Source organism: Anolis carolinensis, chromosome 3 (genome assembly GCF_035594765.1).
Source record: "Anolis carolinensis isolate JA03-04 chromosome 3, rAnoCar3.1.pri, whole genome shotgun sequence".
In the NCBI taxonomy this organism is placed as follows: Eukaryota; Metazoa; Chordata; class Lepidosauria; order Squamata; family Dactyloidae; genus Anolis; species Anolis carolinensis.
The window spans coordinates 18,949,005-18,969,456 of record NC_085843.1 but is presented as its reverse complement, the minus strand read 5'-3'; the positions used below and the strand labels follow the sequence as shown (position 1 = coordinate 18,969,456).

General features: G+C 38.5%; 1 protein-coding gene, 1 long non-coding RNA gene and 1 other non-coding gene across 7 annotated transcripts in view; 1 reads left to right on the top strand and 2 right to left on the bottom strand.

Moving 5' to 3' along the window:
• Positions 1-20,452, bottom strand: part of cep295 (centrosomal protein 295) — a 47,132-nt gene that overhangs the window by 12,201 nt on the left and 14,479 nt on the right. For 4 of the 5 annotated variants that reach the window (XM_062974541.1, XM_062974542.1, XM_062974543.1 and 1 more), the window contains 15 exons: positions 19,159-19,272; positions 17,981-18,121; positions 15,408-15,591; positions 13,685-13,843; positions 13,217-13,441; positions 12,791-12,897; positions 11,628-11,867; positions 11,228-11,328; positions 10,154-11,114; positions 8,170-8,353; positions 7,493-7,645; positions 6,626-6,841; positions 4,668-4,768; positions 3,251-3,398; positions 897-1,133 (listed from right to left, as the gene is read on the bottom strand). In XM_062974541.1, coding sequence (XP_062830611.1) covers positions 897-1,133; positions 3,251-3,398; positions 4,668-4,768; positions 6,626-6,841; positions 7,493-7,645; positions 8,170-8,353; positions 10,154-11,114; positions 11,228-11,328; positions 11,628-11,867; positions 12,791-12,897; positions 13,217-13,441; positions 13,685-13,843; positions 15,408-15,591; positions 17,981-18,121; positions 19,159-19,272 — 3,271 coding nt within the window. Of the gene's footprint in view, positions 1-896; positions 1,134-3,250; positions 3,399-4,667; positions 4,769-6,625; positions 6,842-7,492; positions 7,646-8,169; positions 8,354-10,153; positions 11,115-11,227; positions 11,329-11,627; positions 11,868-12,790; positions 12,898-13,216; positions 13,442-13,684; positions 13,844-15,407; positions 15,592-17,980; positions 18,122-19,158; positions 19,279-20,452 lie in introns of those variants that run through there. The other variant, XM_062974545.1, reaches the window with a different exon arrangement.
• On the bottom strand, positions 3,708-3,791 carry LOC134298166 (small nucleolar RNA U2-19). Its single transcript, XR_010005114.1, has one exon. It is a non-coding gene; the product is annotated as a small nucleolar RNA U2-19 (small nucleolar RNA).
• On the top strand, positions 4,764-5,936 carry LOC134297338 (uncharacterized). Its single transcript, XR_010004042.1, has 2 exons — positions 4,764-5,355; positions 5,439-5,936. It is a non-coding gene; the product is annotated as an uncharacterized LOC134297338 (long non-coding RNA).

Below are 20,452 nucleotides of genomic sequence, written 5' to 3'. Positions count from 1 at the left end.
AGGGTTAAAAAGAGGTCCAAGTGAAATGAAAGTAGTACGCTAGAAAAGAGTTATACATCTTCCACGTTTGCGTAATTATATGGCTGGAACGCTGCTTACTCCCAACCAGAGTATACCTATTTAATCAGTTGTTTTCTGGTGAATCAACACTTGGATTTAGACTTAACTGATCCAATTTTTGCAATTAACAATAAAATATGGGCCCAACTCTGTTATGTAACTATGAACTGATTACTACCATTGTAAAACTGTAAACATTTTTAAAAGTAAAAGTATATACGTAAGGGAACTTCCCTGTATGACATCAGCAGGATTCTGACCTATGGATTTTATATGTATAGAACATGCCATCCCCAAAGACAATTCTCAGGGTCAGTGAGGTCTCAAAAAATAAAAACTGGGCTTTAAAGCCTTGAACCAAACATACAGTGTGTTTCAATCATGAAAGTACCCAATCACAAGTTTGCATTTTGAGCCCAGAAGAACCCTCTTCAAAACTACCAGACTACTTCATGATGGGAAAACTCCTCCTAATACCGAAATGGCCTTTGGAGACTCAAAAACATGGTGAAAATGTCCAAGTCCTTAGACACGTTTAGTTAAAAAATTAATTAAGGATGTGTTTGTAGAGGCTCCATTCCTCCAAGGTGCTAATGTGGATCCCAGTTGCCAATAGTTGGTTATCCTTAATCTGTATAGCTACAAAATTACTAACAATCATGACATTAGCCGCACATGTTTTTGTAACCATATATATAACATAGTACTCTGGCCTCAGAACAAAGAATAGGATACTTCAGCAAGGGCAAGGAAAAATATTTCATTTTTTAAAATATAAGAAAATAGCCTCTGAATCCTTTTGAATGTTGCTATTTTCTGTTCCCCAGTAACATTACCATAGGAAGATATGTTGCTTAAAGATGACCAAGTGAAATCTCTTGTATATTTGTTTATGATTTGCTGAATTCTTTCATTAGAGTGGAGCTCTTCTCTAACAGATAGATGGGAATAAAGGGCTTCTGAAGGATCGTCCTGCTCACGCAATGGAGAAATGGATGTACCCCAAGCATCATTTGCCTTCTCTTCCATCGGAGGGTTGAAATGCTTGGGCTGGTCCTTGGCTGAACAGGGCTCTGTAAGAAATGCAATAAATGCTGCTCTATTTTATTAAGTATTCACTTACAAACAGATGCTTTTAACAACACATCAAAGAGAGATTTAAAATACAATCTGGGATGTGAAAAAGTACCTGACTTTCATATTACCTACAGCCACTTCTAGAGACCACTTGAAAGTTTCTTTTCAAATGCTTCCAGGGATGATTTCTTTTCTATTTACTAGCCTCCACTTTTCTTTTGATTTGTTTAGTTTATAGATACATGCTTTTTTTTAACATGCTGAAGGTAGTTGGTGAGGTGAGTTTTTGTTTTCTCCTTTTTATCCCTGTCTTGGTATTCATACAAACTCGTAACACACTCTAGAGCAGGCATAGGCAAACTTTGGCTCTCCAGGTGTTTTGGACTTCAACTCCCACTATTCCTAAAAGCCTATCGGTTGTTAGGAATTGTGGAAATTGAAGATTCAATACACCTGGAGGGCCAAAGTTGGCCCATGCCTGTTCTAGAGTCAACTGCCATTTACTTTCCCTGTGGTAGGCAGGCAGACATGAGGCGACATGAGGATTGCCAAGAGTAAAATACTAGTCCTTCCCAACTCATGCTTTAGTGCATTATATACTGTAGACATGCTGCTGCAACCCATAACTGAAAGTGTGGGTTTCTCCAGCCCTTCTTTACCCTCCTATCATTGTTGATGCTGCTAAAGATTTCCGGTTAGACAGAGGAAAAGAAGGAAAAAAGTGATGGTAGAGGGGGTTGGACTGGATGGCCCATGAGGTCTCTTTCAACTCTACAAATCTTTGTAATAAGCATGTTTCTTTGGCAGAGGCTTTGTTAATTGAGGTATGCCAGCAAACCATACTAGAATAATAGAATGATGACCCCAATGGCCATCCAGTCCAACCTTCTGTTATGCAAAAACACAAAATCAAAGCCTCCCCAACAGATGGCCATCTAGCCTCTGCTTAAAAACCTCCAAACAGAGACTCCACCACCCTGCAAGGCAACTGAAGAGAGCCCAATTTGTGGTACTCAACTCAGGCAGGGGGAAATCCTTTTTTGATTTTTGAATCCCACCACTGCCTCCAATTGAGGAGATGTGCATGCGTGTGAGAGAGAGGGATGGAGGATGTGTGAATGTATGACAGGGAGGATTTAGTGGATAAGGAAGGATAACAGAACTAATGGGCTTAAATGAGTAAAGATGGTAACTTATATAGGAAAGTACGGTAACTGCCACCAACGTGAGGTAATGGCTTTCCCTCAGGCTCAGAGTGAAGCAAGGAGACTGATCTTTGTGAACAATAACAAAATTCAAGTTTATTTGTACATAAGCGTATGGTTCCAATACATAAACGTTTCAGGATCTTAAGTTACAATGCAGTCTTATTTGAATGAATATTTCTTAAATAACTTCTCTTCAAAACAGTATACTAAACTCCCGGTCAACTTATATCACCAGCCTTTCCCCTGAGTGACCATAAGCTACCGTCCTTAGCTGATTCCCACAGCTCCTAATCTTTTCAAAACCTAACGGCAACTGTTCTTCTCAAACCCTTATCAGCAACTCCTTTTAAAAAAGGGAATATACTCTAACTGTCAACTTAGCCACACACCCTTTTTCTCCCAAGGGAAGCTGTGTTACCATGGCAACCTACCAAATGCTGCTTCCAGCTAGTTTCCATGTTAGGCTTTTCCTTGCTAATATATAACTCCCTTTTTCCTTTAACAAACAAATAAAATCATATCAATAATCTCTGTTTAACACAAAACCTCTCTACAGCAACTTATTCCACTGCCAAACAGCTCTTACCATCAGGATGTTCTTCCTAACGTTGAGGTGGAATCTTTTCTCCTGAAATTTGAACCCAGTACTCCATTGTGTCCTAGTCTCCAAAGCAGCAGAAAACAAGCCTGTTCTATCTTCAATATGACATTCTATTGAATAAATATGGCTATCATGTCCCCTCTCAGCCTTTTTTTCTCCAAGCTAAACAAACTCAACTCTCTCAGCTCTCCCTCATAGGACTTGGTTTCCAGACCTTTCATAGAAACATAGAGTTGGAAGAGACCATAAGGGCTCATTATGTTTTGAGCTTGAAATAACCCCCCGAAAATAAAGCAAAAAATACCCGTGCTCTCAAGATTTCTGTCTGGATTGTAGTTGGTTATAATGCTGGCAGGAGAAACAGGAGATGAAGCAAAATAGCTGCAGGCTACTTGTTGCATAGAAGTCTGTAAATTTAATGAATCAGGAGACCATGCTGTGCGAAGCATTACCTAGGGCAAGAATACATATGTAATATTATGATTAAAGATGACATTTACCTAAGAGCCTGAAATGTGCAACCTTTTTTGTTCTGAGCTCAGGTCAAGTGTAGAAACCTCCATGTATTAAATTGTCAGTTCCACTTAGGTTCATCACTGCTCAGTACTTTTCTCTCACTCTCTGACATGCATACACACACACACACACACACACACACTCCCCCACTTTGCCCGATTCATCTACCCAAATTCTTCCCAGTCACTCACCACTTATACAATGCACCAAAAAAAACTCACGCTCTCCGTCAGATTTGAATTGCTTCCCAGAACAGTATATAAATCATGCACTAGAAGATCAGCTGACCTTTTCAAGTGCTCAGATTTGGCTATTTCTCATCACAGAGCCACTGAGTAAGCAACTCTCAGAGGAACAGTAAAGCAATTCAAGATAATTTCATAACTATTTCTTAAAGTAAAATGTGTCTATTCTAACCTTAGAATGTCTAAGAGACTAAAATGCTGAAATTTTTTGTACTACGTATTTTTTTTCAATTTTGAAGGTTAATGAAAAAAATGTAAAATGGTTCTGGAATTCGCATTGATGAAACAGATTATCCAGACTCATTTCAGTCTAGTATCAGGCCAGGGCATGGAACAAAGAAAGCCTTGAGTGAAGGCCTGCTCCCGGAAAATGGCATGAGGAATGCTACTTGGTTGATCTTTCTGTATCTCTCAGGAGCTTTTGATATCATTGCCCATAGTATTATCCTACTGGACTAGTTTCGCTGGAAGGGAACCTATCTGCAAGGATGTTTCTAGAGTGACATTTGAGGGCTTATTTTGGACTCATTCGATCCCACAGCCATTGTGCTGTAGAATGCCACAGAACTCCATCTCATCTCTCACGTTGTTCTATATCTAAGTTAAGTCACTGGGAAAGGTAATTGGAAGTTAGTTGATGTCAGTGTATTCATGACAGTGCTTTTATTCTTGCAGTCAACTGGGGCTGTACTGAGATGCTGTGATAAAATAGATCAAAGCCAACAAGCTGAAGATCAACCACATTCATGGAGATGCACTTTGAGGAGTGAGGTACAAGGACATGGTAAATCAACTGCTCTGGGGGTACGTATATGGCTTTCTCATCACATTTACATGCAACATTCAAAATTAAAACCTCCCATTAATGGTATATAAAAAAACAGAGTTAAAAATTAAAGCAGAATGGATTAAAATAAATGCTACATATTATGCAGCTGTTAAAGAGTATTGGTGACTAACCATACTATTTGCTCTAAATGAAGAATCGGGATCTGCTCTTCTTCCAATATCAACGGCATAACTGAGCAAATCTTGATCCACTTGAGAATGGGCTGAAAAGACTAACAAAAAAAAAAGATGCATCAGCACAGGAAAACAACTAGTAAACTTGTTATGGTTGAGCCTCATGGCTCTGCTACTGGGAGACGTGGGCGTAAGACTCCTCGAGAGTCAGATACTCTCGAGGAGCGAGAAAGAAAGCGGCTGCGAGATATCTTTGCAGAACCATCTGACGAGGATGATTTTGAAGGGTTTACTGAGAGAATGGAGGAAGAGATGGTTAGCTCGGAAGAGGATGATATGGAATGGACTCGTGTAAGGGAGGATTTGGGTGCCACTGGCAATGATAGAATGGGAGGCGATTGGGGACCTTCAGGATTAGATCCATGGGCAAGCTGGAGGGATGGGACGGGATCCACAGCTGGGGATGCTGTGGGGCGTAGTCAGAGGTGTTCCAGTTCTGATGAGGAAAGTGATGAGGAAACGCCCGGGCTAAGGAGGGCAGCTGATAGTGATGAGGACTTGTAACTGGCATAAAATGGGGTTTGGGAGCAATAGCAAATTGCGTTGGGCAAGGTAATCTGGACGAACGCTTGGGATCTGTGTGGGAAGTTTTCCTGAAGACGGGTGTGTTTCGTTTGCTGACTACGTAAGTTATCTCGGACATTGGGCTCAGATGGCGGGAGGAATTGTGTGGGGTTTTGTTGTGCAACCTCTGCTTAATCTTAATAGCTTTGACCTTCCGTCGTCTTCTTGACGGACGCCATCTGCTTGTACTGGACATACGGACTGCTTGACTACGGCTTCGGATACTCCTACCTGTATTGGACCTGGTGAACTACAAACGTCTGCATCTACCTTACGACCTTCGGAACGGATTGGGACCTCGCTGACTGCTAAGCCCTCGTCTGCTGAGTTTGTATCGGGAATCTGTCTGCTGTGTGGAGGAGTAACCTTTAAAGTTACTCAGAACATAGTTTTGGCAGAAGAAGTATCTGCTGCCAATTAGTTGCATTCCTTTGAACTCTTTGTTCACCAGCTTCTGTTTTGTTTGTTCCCAGGCTGAAGCAAGCTGTTTTGATTTTACCCGGATTAAACTCCGGTTTAATCCGGTTTATCTTTTGAACGTTTTTCTTGCCCCTTTTTACTTTTTAGGCTAGTGTTTGCCTAGCCCTTGTCTTTTACGGGCATTTCGAGTGCTGTAACTCCAATAAACTCTGTTATCTTTTATCTTGTGGCGTTCTGTCCTTGACAAAACTACTACGTACAGAAACTGAGGCAAAATATTTTATTTTGTAAGGCTTTTCTAACTATTTCTGCCCAGGTTAACATGTATGAAATAATAAACATATTGTTGCAATTTAACAGATTGCAATCTTGCTTTCACCCACAGGTCATGTCCTTGGCAGATTTTGAAATGCCAGGTATTCCTCACAGGTAGACTGCCTTCAAGGACTTAAAATTATTTACACTAAGACGCATTAGAAATAACTCTTCCTTGAAACAGACTTTGAAAGCATTTCATCAGCCACTGTGGTCTTCACGAGTTTCTTTTTACAGGAAAAATTCAAGGTGGTGGTTTTGCCATCTAAATGCCTTCATCCCTTTAAACAAACCTTCAATTCCCTTCACAATCTTTATTCCCATCTTCTGTGTTCTTCTTGACTATATATGATCCATACACCGGATAGAGGTTCATTGAGGGTTTTGGAATAACTTGCCCCTTGGAGTTTGAATATTTTTAGAGATCTCTATTTCTGGTGGCCATGCTTAAGATAATGTAGGAAATTTATGAGCACAGTAGCTACAGTATATTTTTACGTGTAGATCTGTGTGGTTATTGCTATTACCAGGTGATGTTAAATCTAAGCCATATTATCATCACAATAATTCATGGTTCAAAATGTAACTATACTCACCTGAGTCAGACAAAGCATTAACTTCCATCACTTCCATCTCACACCACGATCCATGCAACTGATCCTGACTTGTACCAGATGTTTCTTTTTTGTCACCTGCTATAATTCTTAGTATATCTGCCTCTTCATGGTGAGAGTCAGGTGGACTTGCATTACCTTCCAGCTGATAGAATTTAGAAGTGGGGAAGATGTCTTCAGTAAGAGACTCTCTGTACCCTGAAATTGGCAGTTGCTAGTTAAATGGGGTAAATTTTCCCAATTCCTCCAGTCTACATCTATATCACACCATTCCCACTGTACTTTCCAGAGAGTACTAGATTGAGATTAGAAGACTCCATCCCTGGTAAACGCATACACACACACATACACACACACACAGAAAACTGTTCCAAACAATCTGTTCATTTTTATCAACCAGAAATCTCCCCTCACACACCCACACAATCCTAAACTAAGAATACCAAAACTGGAATAAGATCTTTTTTTTAAAAAAAGAAAAGAAAAGAAAAATCAAGAAAAGGAAATCTGAAAACAAATGTGCACAGGAGCTTTTCACAGCCTAATCTGTAAATCTAATCTAATAAACCTCACTGTTTTCAATATCATCCTGTGCAATGATAGATATAATATTCTGTTCAACAAGAAGGTACAGGGGACTCAATGACATCAGTGACATCAGGGAGGAAGTAAAAAACTGCTGGTAAACACTTCATGCTGAATTTGCCAAACATCACCACTCAGAATCTGAAAGTTGGGAGGATTTGAGACCTTGCATCATGTTATAAATTAGCAAACAGAAGGAGAGATACAACAAAAAGATAAAGAGGCAATTATTTTGTGATTAAACAGTACACTTTTATAATGTACCTGTTGCAGAAAGTCTGATGCTCCTTGGTGTGTCAAGTTCTGGTATGACACTAAGTTCGTGCTGTTCCAAATCAAATCCTAACTTTACTTTTGCCAAAGGTGGTTTTGAAAGAGTCCATTTCTGTTCTTTCCCCCAGGTGTTTTGAAATGGCTCTGAAAGGTAAACATAATTTAGGCCAACAAGAGCTGGCACAGCAGAAAACGTACAAAATTCAACAATGAATTAAGATCCTCGCAGTTAAAAGTTATTTCTACTCACTAAGTGGCTTTAAAAAAGTACTGTTCCTGCAGTATGAGGCTAACAATACTGATTTGACAAGACTGCAATAATTATTGTCACAATCAACTGAATCAAAATAATATATAAGGTGGAGTCAGAGTTTAAGCAGGCTATTTCCTCCTTTTGAATATAAGATCCCATTGCCATACTGAACTATTTTTAAAAGTCCTTTCAGAAGTGATGTTTGGTTAAGAAATTAAAAAAATACCATCCATTAGGTGTGAAATGTAGACATGCTTCTTTAGGTAGGCCTATAGCTACAGAGTAGTTGAACAAACACAAGTATTATTAAAATTGTCAAGTTTTACAACTAATTTTTATCCAAATCTACAAATCTTCAACAAAGTTAGAGGTGAAGAAAGAACCTAGAACACAAGATGTCCCCAAAGCTCCTTACCCATTTTCCTTGCTGAACCATCATTTTGAGACACAACTTCCTTTTGAGAAAAGCTGTTCAGATCACCAGAGCAAACGTCTTGCTGGCTGCTGTTGTTCACTTCTTTTAAAAGTGATGTCAACAGACCGGAGCTATTAGTCTCTTGCGCCTGAGTAGTCTCTTTGCACTTGCTGGACTCTTCTGCCTAATAAAAGGAATTAAAGGCATACATATTTTTCCACTTGAAGGTAATGAATACATAATCAGCACAAGTGGCGCAGTGGGCTAAACTCTTGTGCTGGCAGGACTGATGACTTGAAGATTGGGTTGCTGACCTGAAGGTTGCCAGTAAGAATCCAACCCTGGGAGAGCACGGATGAGCTCCCTATATCAGCTCCAGTTCCATGCGGGGACATGACAGAAGCTTCCCTTCACAAGGATGGTAAAACATCAAAACATCAGGCGTCCCCTGGGCAACGTCCTTGCAGACGGCCAATGCTCTCACACAAGAAACAACTTGCAGTTTCTCAAGTAGCTCCTGACACACACACACACACACACACACACACACACAAATCAGCCCAATCACCTTGGTTTTGGTCTTAGATATGCTTCAATGAGTTAAATCAATTTTACTCTCAGGAATGTGTGTACAGGAAAGCAGCCCAAATTAGAGGAGTTTCTTTTACAGCCTATTGGCTTAAGACTGCTAGATGCCTTGCTTATCACACCAATGAGAAAATCTATTTGCCAGAGGGGCTAAATTTTAAACATGAGGTTTCCAAAATGCTAGAGATGAGCTCTGTCATTAAATTATGCATCCCTTTTCAAGGATTTCAGAGAAAGCTTTATAAATATGTGTATTTTCAAAAATTAATTCAGAATAAAAGGCTCAAAGCTAAGACTTTTCTTTAATAAATCAACTGAAAGAGGAAATGACTTTTAAAAAATAAATAAAAAGAACTATGACAGACTGGGATGGGGAACAACAAACAGAAAAGCAGGAAATCTGGGAGGAAAGAAGTGAAAAGATTTCAAAGACAGTGTTGCAAAGTAACACTGTATTGTTAATCAATTATAAAGTCAAATTGGAAGAGCAGTAAAATTAATGACAGCCTAGCTACACAAACCATGTTTTCAGGAACTAATGATAGGAAAATATATTCCAGTGTTGCAGAATACAGAGTATGTTGTGTCTTCCCATTTTCAATTTATGCAAGACTGTGAACTTCCAAGGTAAATGTTTAGATGCATGGGCATTTTATGAGATGGATTTTAGTGAAATAAATATTCAGTGTAACACTAATGGAGACAGCCCAGGAAACAAAACAAAAAAAGTAAGATCAGGATAGTCTTTTTATATTATCATAGCACATCTCCCTCAATTCAGAAAAATTACACTATTCAACACAATTTTTGTTCCTGGGTTATAAATGTCATTTCCCAATTGATTATATTATAAAAACATGGAAAAGATTTATTGAACTGCAAAACATTGATTTGCTGGATATCCTGCAACACATTTTGCCACCATTTTTCAATGAATATTTCAGAGTCTCAACTAATTCAACATATTGAACACATTGAACAATTCAACATAGTTTGTGGCAGTCACAAGAGCTAAGTTTCTGGAGTATAGCAACTACTTTAAAAGTACCAAGAGAATACTTTCAAATCAGAAATTTAATTTTTTAAATTTTTTTGTTATATAGTGTTATTTAGAAGCAACTGACACTGGTTCAAGACTTCACATTCAAGTTTACATTAGGACCACAGCTTGTATGTAATGCTGATATAGTTGATTCTACATCACAAGCCAAAGGTTTGAAACAACAGAAATGTAAATGGATTAGTTTTAAAATTTTAAGTCACACAATTGTGGGACAATTCAGAAAGAAAGGAAAGCTTGAAATCTCCAATAACAACTGGGAAGAGAAGTAAAAAGTTGTCATTAAAAACTGAAAAGTACCCAGATTATCTTTTTGCCATGTACTTCAGAACATACCCGTTTAAGGAACTCTTTCAAAGCTTCTTGTTGCTGCTCCATTTGTTGTTTCAGCTGAGCGTGCTTCTGCATGAGCAAGTCCTCCTGTACCTTCTGCCGAGAAAGAAGAGCTTCCCGTTGCTCATCCAGCTGCTCCTGCAGTTCTTTCAAGTGCTCTTGCTGAGCCTGGATGCTCTCAGATGAAGCGAGCATCCGGTCTCTCAATTGCACTATATCAGAATAAACAGGCAAAGATTCGCTTCCCTTTCTCAGTACCAATGACTCCTGGGTCCTCTCAGGCTCATTTGTTACAGCGAAAGGCACAGAAGAGTTTGGTTGCGCAGGGGGCGGGGACATTTGGTCTGAAATTGTTCTTGTCTTATTTTGAGTAGGCATGTCTTGATGCTTCAGGGACAGTGGAAGAGCCTCTTCTATCTGAGGTACATGAGGGACCACAGGCAAAGGCGTTTCTGAAGAGGGGGAAGTACTGTCTGCAGGGAAAGGCTGCCCTGGATGAGTCATAATGGAAGCACCCTTGGAAGCACCCTGTGACTTAAATGCAAACGATGTCTGCATTTTTGGCAATTCACATGGCTGTGTCACAGGTATATTCAATGTAGGTAGCCTTTCTTTTTGCTGGTGTGTCGGCTGAAAAGATCTTTGATTCTCCGGGGAGCCTATAGGCTGGATTTGTCCTCGTCTGCTTATATCAAGCACACCCTCTTTACTTTTCCGCTTCAATGGGACTTCAGCTTGCTTTTGTACAAGAGTATTCTTTGAGGGATGATCTGCTATCAAGCTAACTCTCTGCAATACTTTAAATCCATGCAGGTGTGATGAAGGCTGAGGGACCAATTTTACTTGCACAAATCTGTCAGCACGACCAAACAATGCTGCAGAAACTGACTGGTATCTTTGTTTTAGCTTGGTCTGATATTCGTGTAGCTGTTTTCTAGCTTCTTCAACGGAGTCTCTGTGCATCCTAAAACAGTGTATATAAGTATTTGTTTACTATCTGAGTAAATCATACTTTTCAGAAGCAAAACAACATTCTAATTGAAAAGAAGGGGAATACTTTTGACAAGAAAGAAATACCTGTTTTGCTCTAGAAGACGCTGCTGGTAGTCACGAATTAGCTGCATGTGGTTGTCCTCTTCAGAAGTACAGGCTGCCTGAGGTTCTATATCCCTTTCAGACTAAAGATAAATTAAATGAATATAAAGAGTATGAAAAAAGCAAGTACAACATCAGTTTTATGGAGCATATTTTTCTCTCAAGAGTCACAAGGTACTAGTGTTTACTGTGGTTCATCTTCCAAGGCTTTTATCTAAGCCTTTCTACTTTTACCAGTTCTAACAATTTTATCCCATATAAATAGCTTGGGAGCTAGATGCTTGAGGAAATCCTTCTCTTTCTAAATACTTGCCTGAGAACTGAAATCTTGTCAATAACACTTTATGATATAATATTATTCAGCATGGAAAATTAACCCTACCTTCAGACCACCTTCCTTCATTGCCTGCTGTTCTACTTTTGGCTGCTGATGGACATCAAGGACAGTATCGTTCACCTCTACTGCTTGGGGTTCCTGATCGTTATTCTCTGCCTTTCTCTCAGCTTTCGGTTCCTGGTGCGACATTTGAGTCTTCAGAAAATCAGCCTCCAGCGTTATTTTCTGCTCTTCAATCTGTTGAAGTAATATCAGCTGCTGCTTTTGTTGCTCTATCCATTCCATCTAGTCAAATAAATATTAATTCTCAGTGTTAATGACAGGAGAAACCCATGCTTTCAAATAATATACAGGCTACAAGTTACAAACAAGAAAGGTTCTGTAAATTTGTTCTTAGGTTTAATATCTTTGCAAGTCAGAACAAGTACATTTTATAAGTGTAACTCCAGTCAAAATTTTATTTTTTTAAGCTTTAGATAGCATAGGGAAGAGTTAACACCCATGTGGTGTTTGATTTGCTGTTTGTGCCCCTGTTCAGAAGATTTCACCTCACTCTGTCCCTTGGATTCTGAAAAATTTGGCTTGTAGTAGAAACAAGGATTGGTGATAAAGCTTCAGTGGAGATACCTTTCCCCTAGGATAACTCTTCCAGGAGTGAATTTCCCTTTCTAGGGGTAGATTTCTCTCACTTTTTGTTGTCTCACCCCATTCTCAAATAGGGTGATGTTCATCTCCATTTCTAAGCCAAAGAGCTGGCGTTGTCCATAGACAACTCCAAGGTCATGTGGCTGGCATGACTGCATGGAGTGTAGTTACCTTCCCGCCAGAGCAGTACCTATTGATCAATTCACATTGGCATGTTCTCGAACTGCTAGGTCGGCAGAAGCTGGGGCTAACAGCGGGAGCTAACCCCGCTCCCCACATCTGAACCGCTGACCTTTCGGTCATCAAATTCAGAAGCTCAGCAGTTTAACCCACTGTGCCACCAGGGAATCCTATACCATGCTTATTAGGACCATCAAATTTGCATGTTGTGAAAGAAGAGTGGGGGGAACCTGAAATAAATTGGTAAATTAAGTTGATTTTTAAAACAAACTTTTGGTTTGTGATAGTTTGGAAACTAAGCAATGGTGAAAGATTACATTGATTAAAGATGTTATAAAAATTGTAATAAAATATAATCATTATAGATTGAAAAATAACTATACCTGCTTTTGTCTTTCTGTTTCCTGTTTTATTTTAGTTGCTTCTTCTTGTGGATGATATTGAGCTACATTTCCAGCAACAACAGTTTGGTCCAGAGTTTCTGGAAGCTCTGAAATACCATACGTACAAGAAAATAACTTTAACAAATAATAAATTAAGTACAGTTGAGTCATCTGAACTGCGAAGTACTGAGGGAACACTGTATCTCTTAAGCCTGCCACTTGCCCCACCACCTCACAATCCTTTCTGCCATATCAAAAAACATTTTTGTCATGGAAAATTTTCAGAAGTTGATTGTCATGCCATATAGATAACTGCTGTCGTTTTAAGTTTAAAGCTACCTGGACTGACAAATTCATTTAACAGTTCTCTTGTTCCCGATTATGTTCAGTTTCAAAACCTAATTGCAGAAAGTCACATTTTCTTACCCTTGGTTTCAAAAACAGGAGCATCCTTTGGTTCATTCTCAGGTTCTGATTCGCACAGCCTTCTCTCCCTGTTAGAAATGGTTCCTGATTCTATTGATCCAATTTCACTTGGAGCCTCTGGCTTCTCTTTCGATATCCAGTGGTCTTTTTGGTTCTTGATCTTGTTTAGCAGTTTTTTTAGAGCTAAGTTTGATTGAGGTTGGGATGTCTTTTCTACTTTACTGCCTAAAAAACAAAACAAAATAAATAACATTAGAGTGTAGAAAATCTGTTAGCTGTACTATAATTGTGCATTGACTGAATATAAATTTGTTATGTAGTATTGCACAAGAATTCTACACAAAATGTGCTTCAATGTTAATTTTTAGACTGTTTTACAAAGTGCTCACTACTGGTCACAATTTACACGCATTAGTGTTTCTCAGCGACATCAGTGACTGTTGTCAATGAATTACAAATTTCTCTTACCACTTGGCTCACTGTCCTTGATCTCATCCCCTGGTCTTGATGGCCCTTCACTTACAGAGTCAGGTTCTTGAGAGAGTTCCAGTTCATCGTCTTGAGATCGATCAGAGAGGGTTGGCAAAGGCTGTGGATCGAGGTGCAAAATAAGATCTCCTTGCATTTCTGTGTAAAAAAGTTGAGCCACATGAACGTAACATGCAATAATCTGAATTGTAAACTCTAGCTATAGAGAAAGATTTCCAAGAACAAATCTGATTCTTATACTGCTTACTGTTTGTCCTCTCTTAAAAACAAACCACATGGCTCTAGTACAGGTATTTGTAATATATTACACTACAGGTAAAGCAACACTAGTATTTGAAAAAGAATTGTTTCTCTTGCCATGGATCACTACCACTTTTAGGTTAAAATTATACTAACAGAGGTATAACTTCTAACGAAAGCTTCAGGCTTCTGATAGCTTTAGTCACTTGTAAAATGCAAGTGAAATCATCATGTGAACCACACTGTTGTAAAAATACCTCTTATATAGTATATTATTTCAAACATGAACCTAATCAAATCAAATCTTTCTTTATTACGGTCATAGACCAGCATAAGTAGAGTGGGGTACAGTCTGATAAAAGCATAATACATTAAAACTATTAAAATCTAAGATAGAAGCTAAAATACAAAGGAGGATTAAAAAACACAGGATACTAATTTTAAAAAACACAAACCTATCCTATCTGCTTTCTAGAACAGATGGCAACACAGAGTGGTAGTTTGTGAACTGTTTACTCTTCCTGGAAAGTTTCCAGGAAAGAAAGAAATAATTGTAGCCAACGGGCACAAATAGGGTGACAGTCTCTGGAACACTGAGGGGAAAACAGCCGTTTCTCCAATGATATAGCTTAAGCAGCAGTGATCTAGGAAACCCACACAGATCCCAAATTGGAATATTATTTAAAGTCTTTAATAATCCATGAGGAAACAAAATCAACTATGAGCTGTAATCTAGTGACTACAGAGTAGTCCTAAAATGACACAAATAACTTTAATATGTTTCATACTGCTAAGTGTAATAGTTGTCTAAAAATTTTAAACTACGTATATATTTGATTTTATCTCAGTACCCTTTCACTCCTCCTGCCTTGGCCAAATGCTTTCCATGGTAAATTGTCTGTTGAATAAACCCTGAATTTTGCCACAGAGTAACTTTGCATACGGTAAAGGTAAAGGTTTTCCCCTGACATTAAGTCTAGTCGTGTCTGACTGTGGGGTTTGGTGCTCATTTCCATTTCTAAGCCGAAGAGCCGGCATTGTCTGTAGACACCTCTAAGGTCATGTGGCTGGCGTGACTAAATGGGGCACCATTACTTTCAGCCGGAGCAATATCTATTGATCTATTCACATGTGCATGTTTTCAAACTGCTAGGTTGGGAGAAGCTGGAGCTGACAGCGGGAGCTTACTCTGCTCCCCAGATTCCAACCGCCAACCTTTCGGTCAGCAAGTTCAGCAGCTCAGCGGTTTAACACACTGCGCCACCAGGGGCTCCTTAATTTGCATAGCAGAGGTTTTTAGTTTATGTACCAGAGTATATATTCAAACATACTTGCCAAGTCTGCAGGATATACAGTTGCCTTCCATGAACATGACATACAACACAGAAAGCATCCAATCCACACAAAAATAATGAATAGAAAACCAAAATTTAACTTTATCTTCTCAATGCATAATACTCACTCCTGTCCCCAGTATACATGTCTTCAAAGGCACACTCAAGCTCCCTCTGCCGTTCTTCTTTGAGCTCAACGCGTCTGTAGCCTGGTTCAAACAGTTGAGGGGGCATCTGGGCAACAATCTGTCTTCTGCGGGCAAGGTCCATAACTTGCATCTGTTCAAGCTCTTTCATTAACTTTTCCCGGTCCTTTAACACAGAAAAAAGTTCCAGCTACATACATGTCCTTCACCTGCTCTCATGACTGTGTGCTGTATTTTCTTCAAAAAATTAAGCAATGGTTCTTAATGTTTTTGAGTCATGGGCCATCTAAAAATCAGATGAAAGTTATAGCGCCCTTCTTCAGAAAAGAAAAATACGCATAAACATATACAAACTACTTTATTGTGTTGGTTTCTGCTCATGGATAATTTGAGGTGAGAGTAACAGCAACTAGTGCTTGACATTTTTACTATATTACTATATTTTAACCTTAGTTAACTAAGAAAAAATGGAGTAAAAGAAATGAAATAAAAGGAGGGAAACCATTTCCATACCCACTTCATGGGCCCCAGTTTGAAAGCCATTGGGTCAGAAAAGGTATTATTATAATATGCATGAAATCATGATACTGTAAGGTTGAAGAGACAGACCAGCAGAACTTGTGTCCAGCATAATATAAACTCTCAATTTAATAAAGTACCCATGTTCTTACTGAGTTCAACTAGACACACAGCTTAAAAGGAACATTAATTAAAGTTATATTTGATAGTCAGGTCACAACAAACTTGCAGTCCTTTTTAAAAGAGGGGGGCTATGCCTCATTATTAGCATTATTTACATTCTAAATTTGAGATTGTGGCATTTCATCATTATGAAATGCCAGCTTCTGATGATTTTCCTGTATCTTTTCAGGATGCATATACTGTAAATTGCTAATTTGAATGAAATATTGTTTCCTTCCTCTGAAAATCAGATGTTGTAAAATCACATTAGGTATTCTGTAAAGAGAAGTCAAATTATTCTCTCTTAATCTCAACTTTCTAGTACTTCGGTTGAATTAATGAAGTGATATAATACCCAACAAAAATATTTAAATGTAAAATGCTTCAAGCTTACATGTGCAAGTAAGTTAGGAACAGAAAACAGAATTACAGGATCACACATTCAAGGGACAGAGCTTAGTGCCCACATTTTATGCACTGATCCGCTTTCCTGGTTACTAACCCTTCTTGTTTTATAGGCCCATTCTACACTAATTTTCAACAGCACTAATACCAGATTATTATTCTACACATTTGCTTGACTCCTGATTATCATAAACTACTCATGGAGATTTAACTTCTCTGCTTAATTGTCATTCACCCTTGCCCACCAAAAAGCTCTTAAGCGGTACTCTCTTGAATGACAAGAGTTGTGTTGGACTATAAGAGTGGAATTGCTCCAAACTGAGTGGGGGAAAACACTCCAGAAAGGTATTTCAAAAAGGAAGTGATCTTTCTGCAAGCTTCCTTCAGTTTTGGCAGGCAAGACTCAACCATTACATTCCTGCTGAAAACATTACACACACACCTATGAATAAATCATAAATATCAACCCAAACAGATGCATTATCCCAACCTTAACACAACATCATTCCCACATAGTAATAATAATGCAAGTTAAATTACCTATAAATCACAGATGCACTTCTTTTCAATAGATTAACACTAGGTTAAGGTCTCTGAAAGTTGGGCTTGAACTATGTTAATTTCACTCTGAAATAGTAACCAGCCATATAATGAACTAGTTAACTACTCATTTGCCTACGTTAAAGTGTTCTTCATTAATGTCTTGACTTTGAATTCCAAAACTGCCTACATTGAAGCATGACCTTCTATGAGCATATTTGAGGTTAAGATCTTCGGGGGAAAGAGCCTTCTTGGTGGTTGCTCCCAAGTTGTACAATTCCCTCCCATAGAAAGGACAGTTAGTTAGTCCTCTGTCTGCTTCTGTTCCACTACAAAGACTCTTTTACTTATTCAGGTCCTTTTGTCTTAATTTTCTGTGAAAGAAAGATGTTAATGCTGGCTAGGGCTTTTCTAAGGACAAAAGATTGAGAAGAGAGGCATGGGATGGGGTAAAAAATGGGATGGAAAGCAGTATGGGATATGGCTAATTCTTTTGGAAGGACAGAATTTAGAGAAGAGGATTGAGGGGAAAGACATAGGGTGAAAGGATCTGTCTGAGGCATCCTGGCGACAAGGTGAGAAAGAGAGGAATGGGTTGATACTGCTGAACAGAATCTGTAGCATGTATGTTTGAGAGGGATTACAATATTTAAGGTTTTTCCATTTTTGCAGGGGTCCTGTAACCCTAACCCTGACAAATGTGGAGTCCGACTGTAATTTTTAAAAAACTAAACTGTTTCATGTTTTAACTTTTATACCAAATAGGTTTCAACTGCACTTCGAAAATTGTACCCAGAATAAGGGTAAGTGCCATGAGCAAGCTAAGGTGTAAACTCAAAGTAAGAGGATAGAATATTTTACTCTCGATTCATTAATTATATGCACAACACAATTCACTTATATTTCTCATCTGTTACTACTCTACTTACTTGGGTTAAACGAACCATCTTCAAGGCATGCTTTCCTCTCAGGCGGGCTTTTTCCAGACGTTCCCTCCTTTCCCTTTCTTTGTTATTTTGCAGTCCTTTTATCTGTTTGGCTTCATCTTCAGCAAGTAACCGAGCATCTGGCTGGCAATCAACCAGAAACAAGTTAGCAAAACTACATTCCCAACATGCATACATAGAAGGCAAATCAATAATTTGTGTGAAGTTTGGCAAAAGTGCCTCAAAACACAGCCATGACCTCTAAGGGACCAATTTGAAGATTATGGCTTATGCACGACATCTTTGCTTAAGATTCAGCCAAAAGAATACCTGTTGTGAGAAAATTATAACAAGACTTGGCACTACAGGAAGAGGTTGTTTATGGCTAGAGAGCTAAGCATAACTTCCCTGTAGAAAAGAATAGTAACAAGAAAGGTTTGGTGTGAAATAAGTGAATCTTTCTCTGTTTTACCAGCAGTCTTAACAAGAAACATGATAACTTCTTATCTGAGTTCAGTGATGCATGCAGCTCACCAAGGGCACAAAATCAGTTTTGTGAATTAGGTCTTTGTATCAATGTCTTATCAACACTTCTTTCTGTACTACAGTTACAAGTATTATATTTGTGATATCAATACCCACAAAAAACAACATAAAGGTTGAGAAGCAAGTTGGGATTCCCACTGTTAATGCTCCTTGTGTAAAATGTTATTTTTCACATTTGACAGTAAAAACCCAGTAGGTGCACTCTCTTAGGCAGTGGTTCACAAACCTTTTCAGTTATAGAGACCTTCAGAAGGCTTTTTTCCCCATGGACCCCTAACCCTTAACTCCCTGATTTTGCTGAAGAAACCTAACTTTGTCCCTAAGCATTGTGAACCTTCAGGGATTTTCCTTCTTTCATCTACTCCAATTGCCTGTGTTGTTTTGGGGTTGTTTTTTTTGTATAAAGTAGTAGGTTTGGAAATAAAGACATGCAAATGTTGTGTTTAAAGCAGAGGAACACTAAGTTTCAATAAAATCTTCATTCTGTTATGAACTTAAAAAAATTATCGTGGAACCCCTATGATGCTTTTGCAGAAACCTTGGATGCTACAAAACACAGTTTGGGAACTGCCATCTTAAGGTATATACATGGTTAATAAGTAGAACATGTCATGCATATATATAAAGTCAATCACCTGTTCTGTGTCCATTTCTCTATCCACATGTGGACCAAAGAGATGATGGTGAGAAACCGAAAAAGTGTCAGCATCGCAGACTTTCACTGTGGGGGCAGTCTTTAAGTCTATGTTCTAAAAATAAAAAAATGAGTTGGTTTAACAAGAATAAAGTTACTTTAATTGGAATTATACTGAACATGAATGAAACCTATACAGAGCATTCAAATATAAATTAAATATAAAATCAAACAGTACAATGCCAGAAGTCACCTGCTGAAATGTGACCTTATAGTAATAATTATGACAACAATATGTTGATTTTTTTTCGTGTCAGGAGCGACTTGAGAAACTGCAAGTCACTTCTGGTGAGAGAATTGGTTGTCTGCAAAGACGTTGCCCAGGGGACGCCCAGATGTTTTGATATTTTTACCATCCTTGTGGGAGGCTTTTCTCATGTCCCCACATGGAGCTGGAGCTGATAGAGAGAGCTCATCCGTGCTCTCCCAGGGTTGGATTCGAACCTGGCAGCCTTCAGGTCAGCTACCCAACCTTGAAGTCACAAGGCTTTAATCCATTGCGTCACCGGGGGCTCCTAATATGTTGATTTTTTAAATTCTCTTTCACTCTACTCATCAATATGTTGATGAGCAGAGTGAAAGAGAATAAGAAAAAAACAAACTTCACAGTCTCTCTATATATAGTATACCCGTCTACAATATTACATGAACACATACAGTACAAACCTTCCTTTTTTACAATTACACAGAATTATAAAAGCAAAACTAAAAAATTACAAATGCGTTACAGCATTTAAAGCACTATACGTACATTACCTCAATTATCCTCATAACAGCTACTGAGTTAGGCAGGCCAGTACTATTAACCCCCAGTGAAATCAAAAGTGTAGGCCAAGAAATAATGGCTTGTCAAAAGATTCCTAAAGAGTTGATAGCCAAGGTCAGCATTAATTGTGGACTTTGCAAATGACAGCACATATTTTTAGCCATTATAGTACATTAATTCATTTCAAAGCTCTCAAATAATTTACCAGAAACATAATTCTACAAGGACATTCAATCTAACATATAATTTTATAGAGGTAGGAATAACATGGTGTGAATAACTGCCAAATGGCAGACTAGCTGAAATGTCAGGCTCTGACCCAAATTAATCATGCTTAAAACCCATTGAATTAAGTTTGTATAACCCATTCAAAAAATTTCAACTAAACTGATAACAACTAATGATTCCCTAATTGGAATCCATGGATATAGTAGTCTGAAGCATCCATACTCTTGCTAGAATTCACACG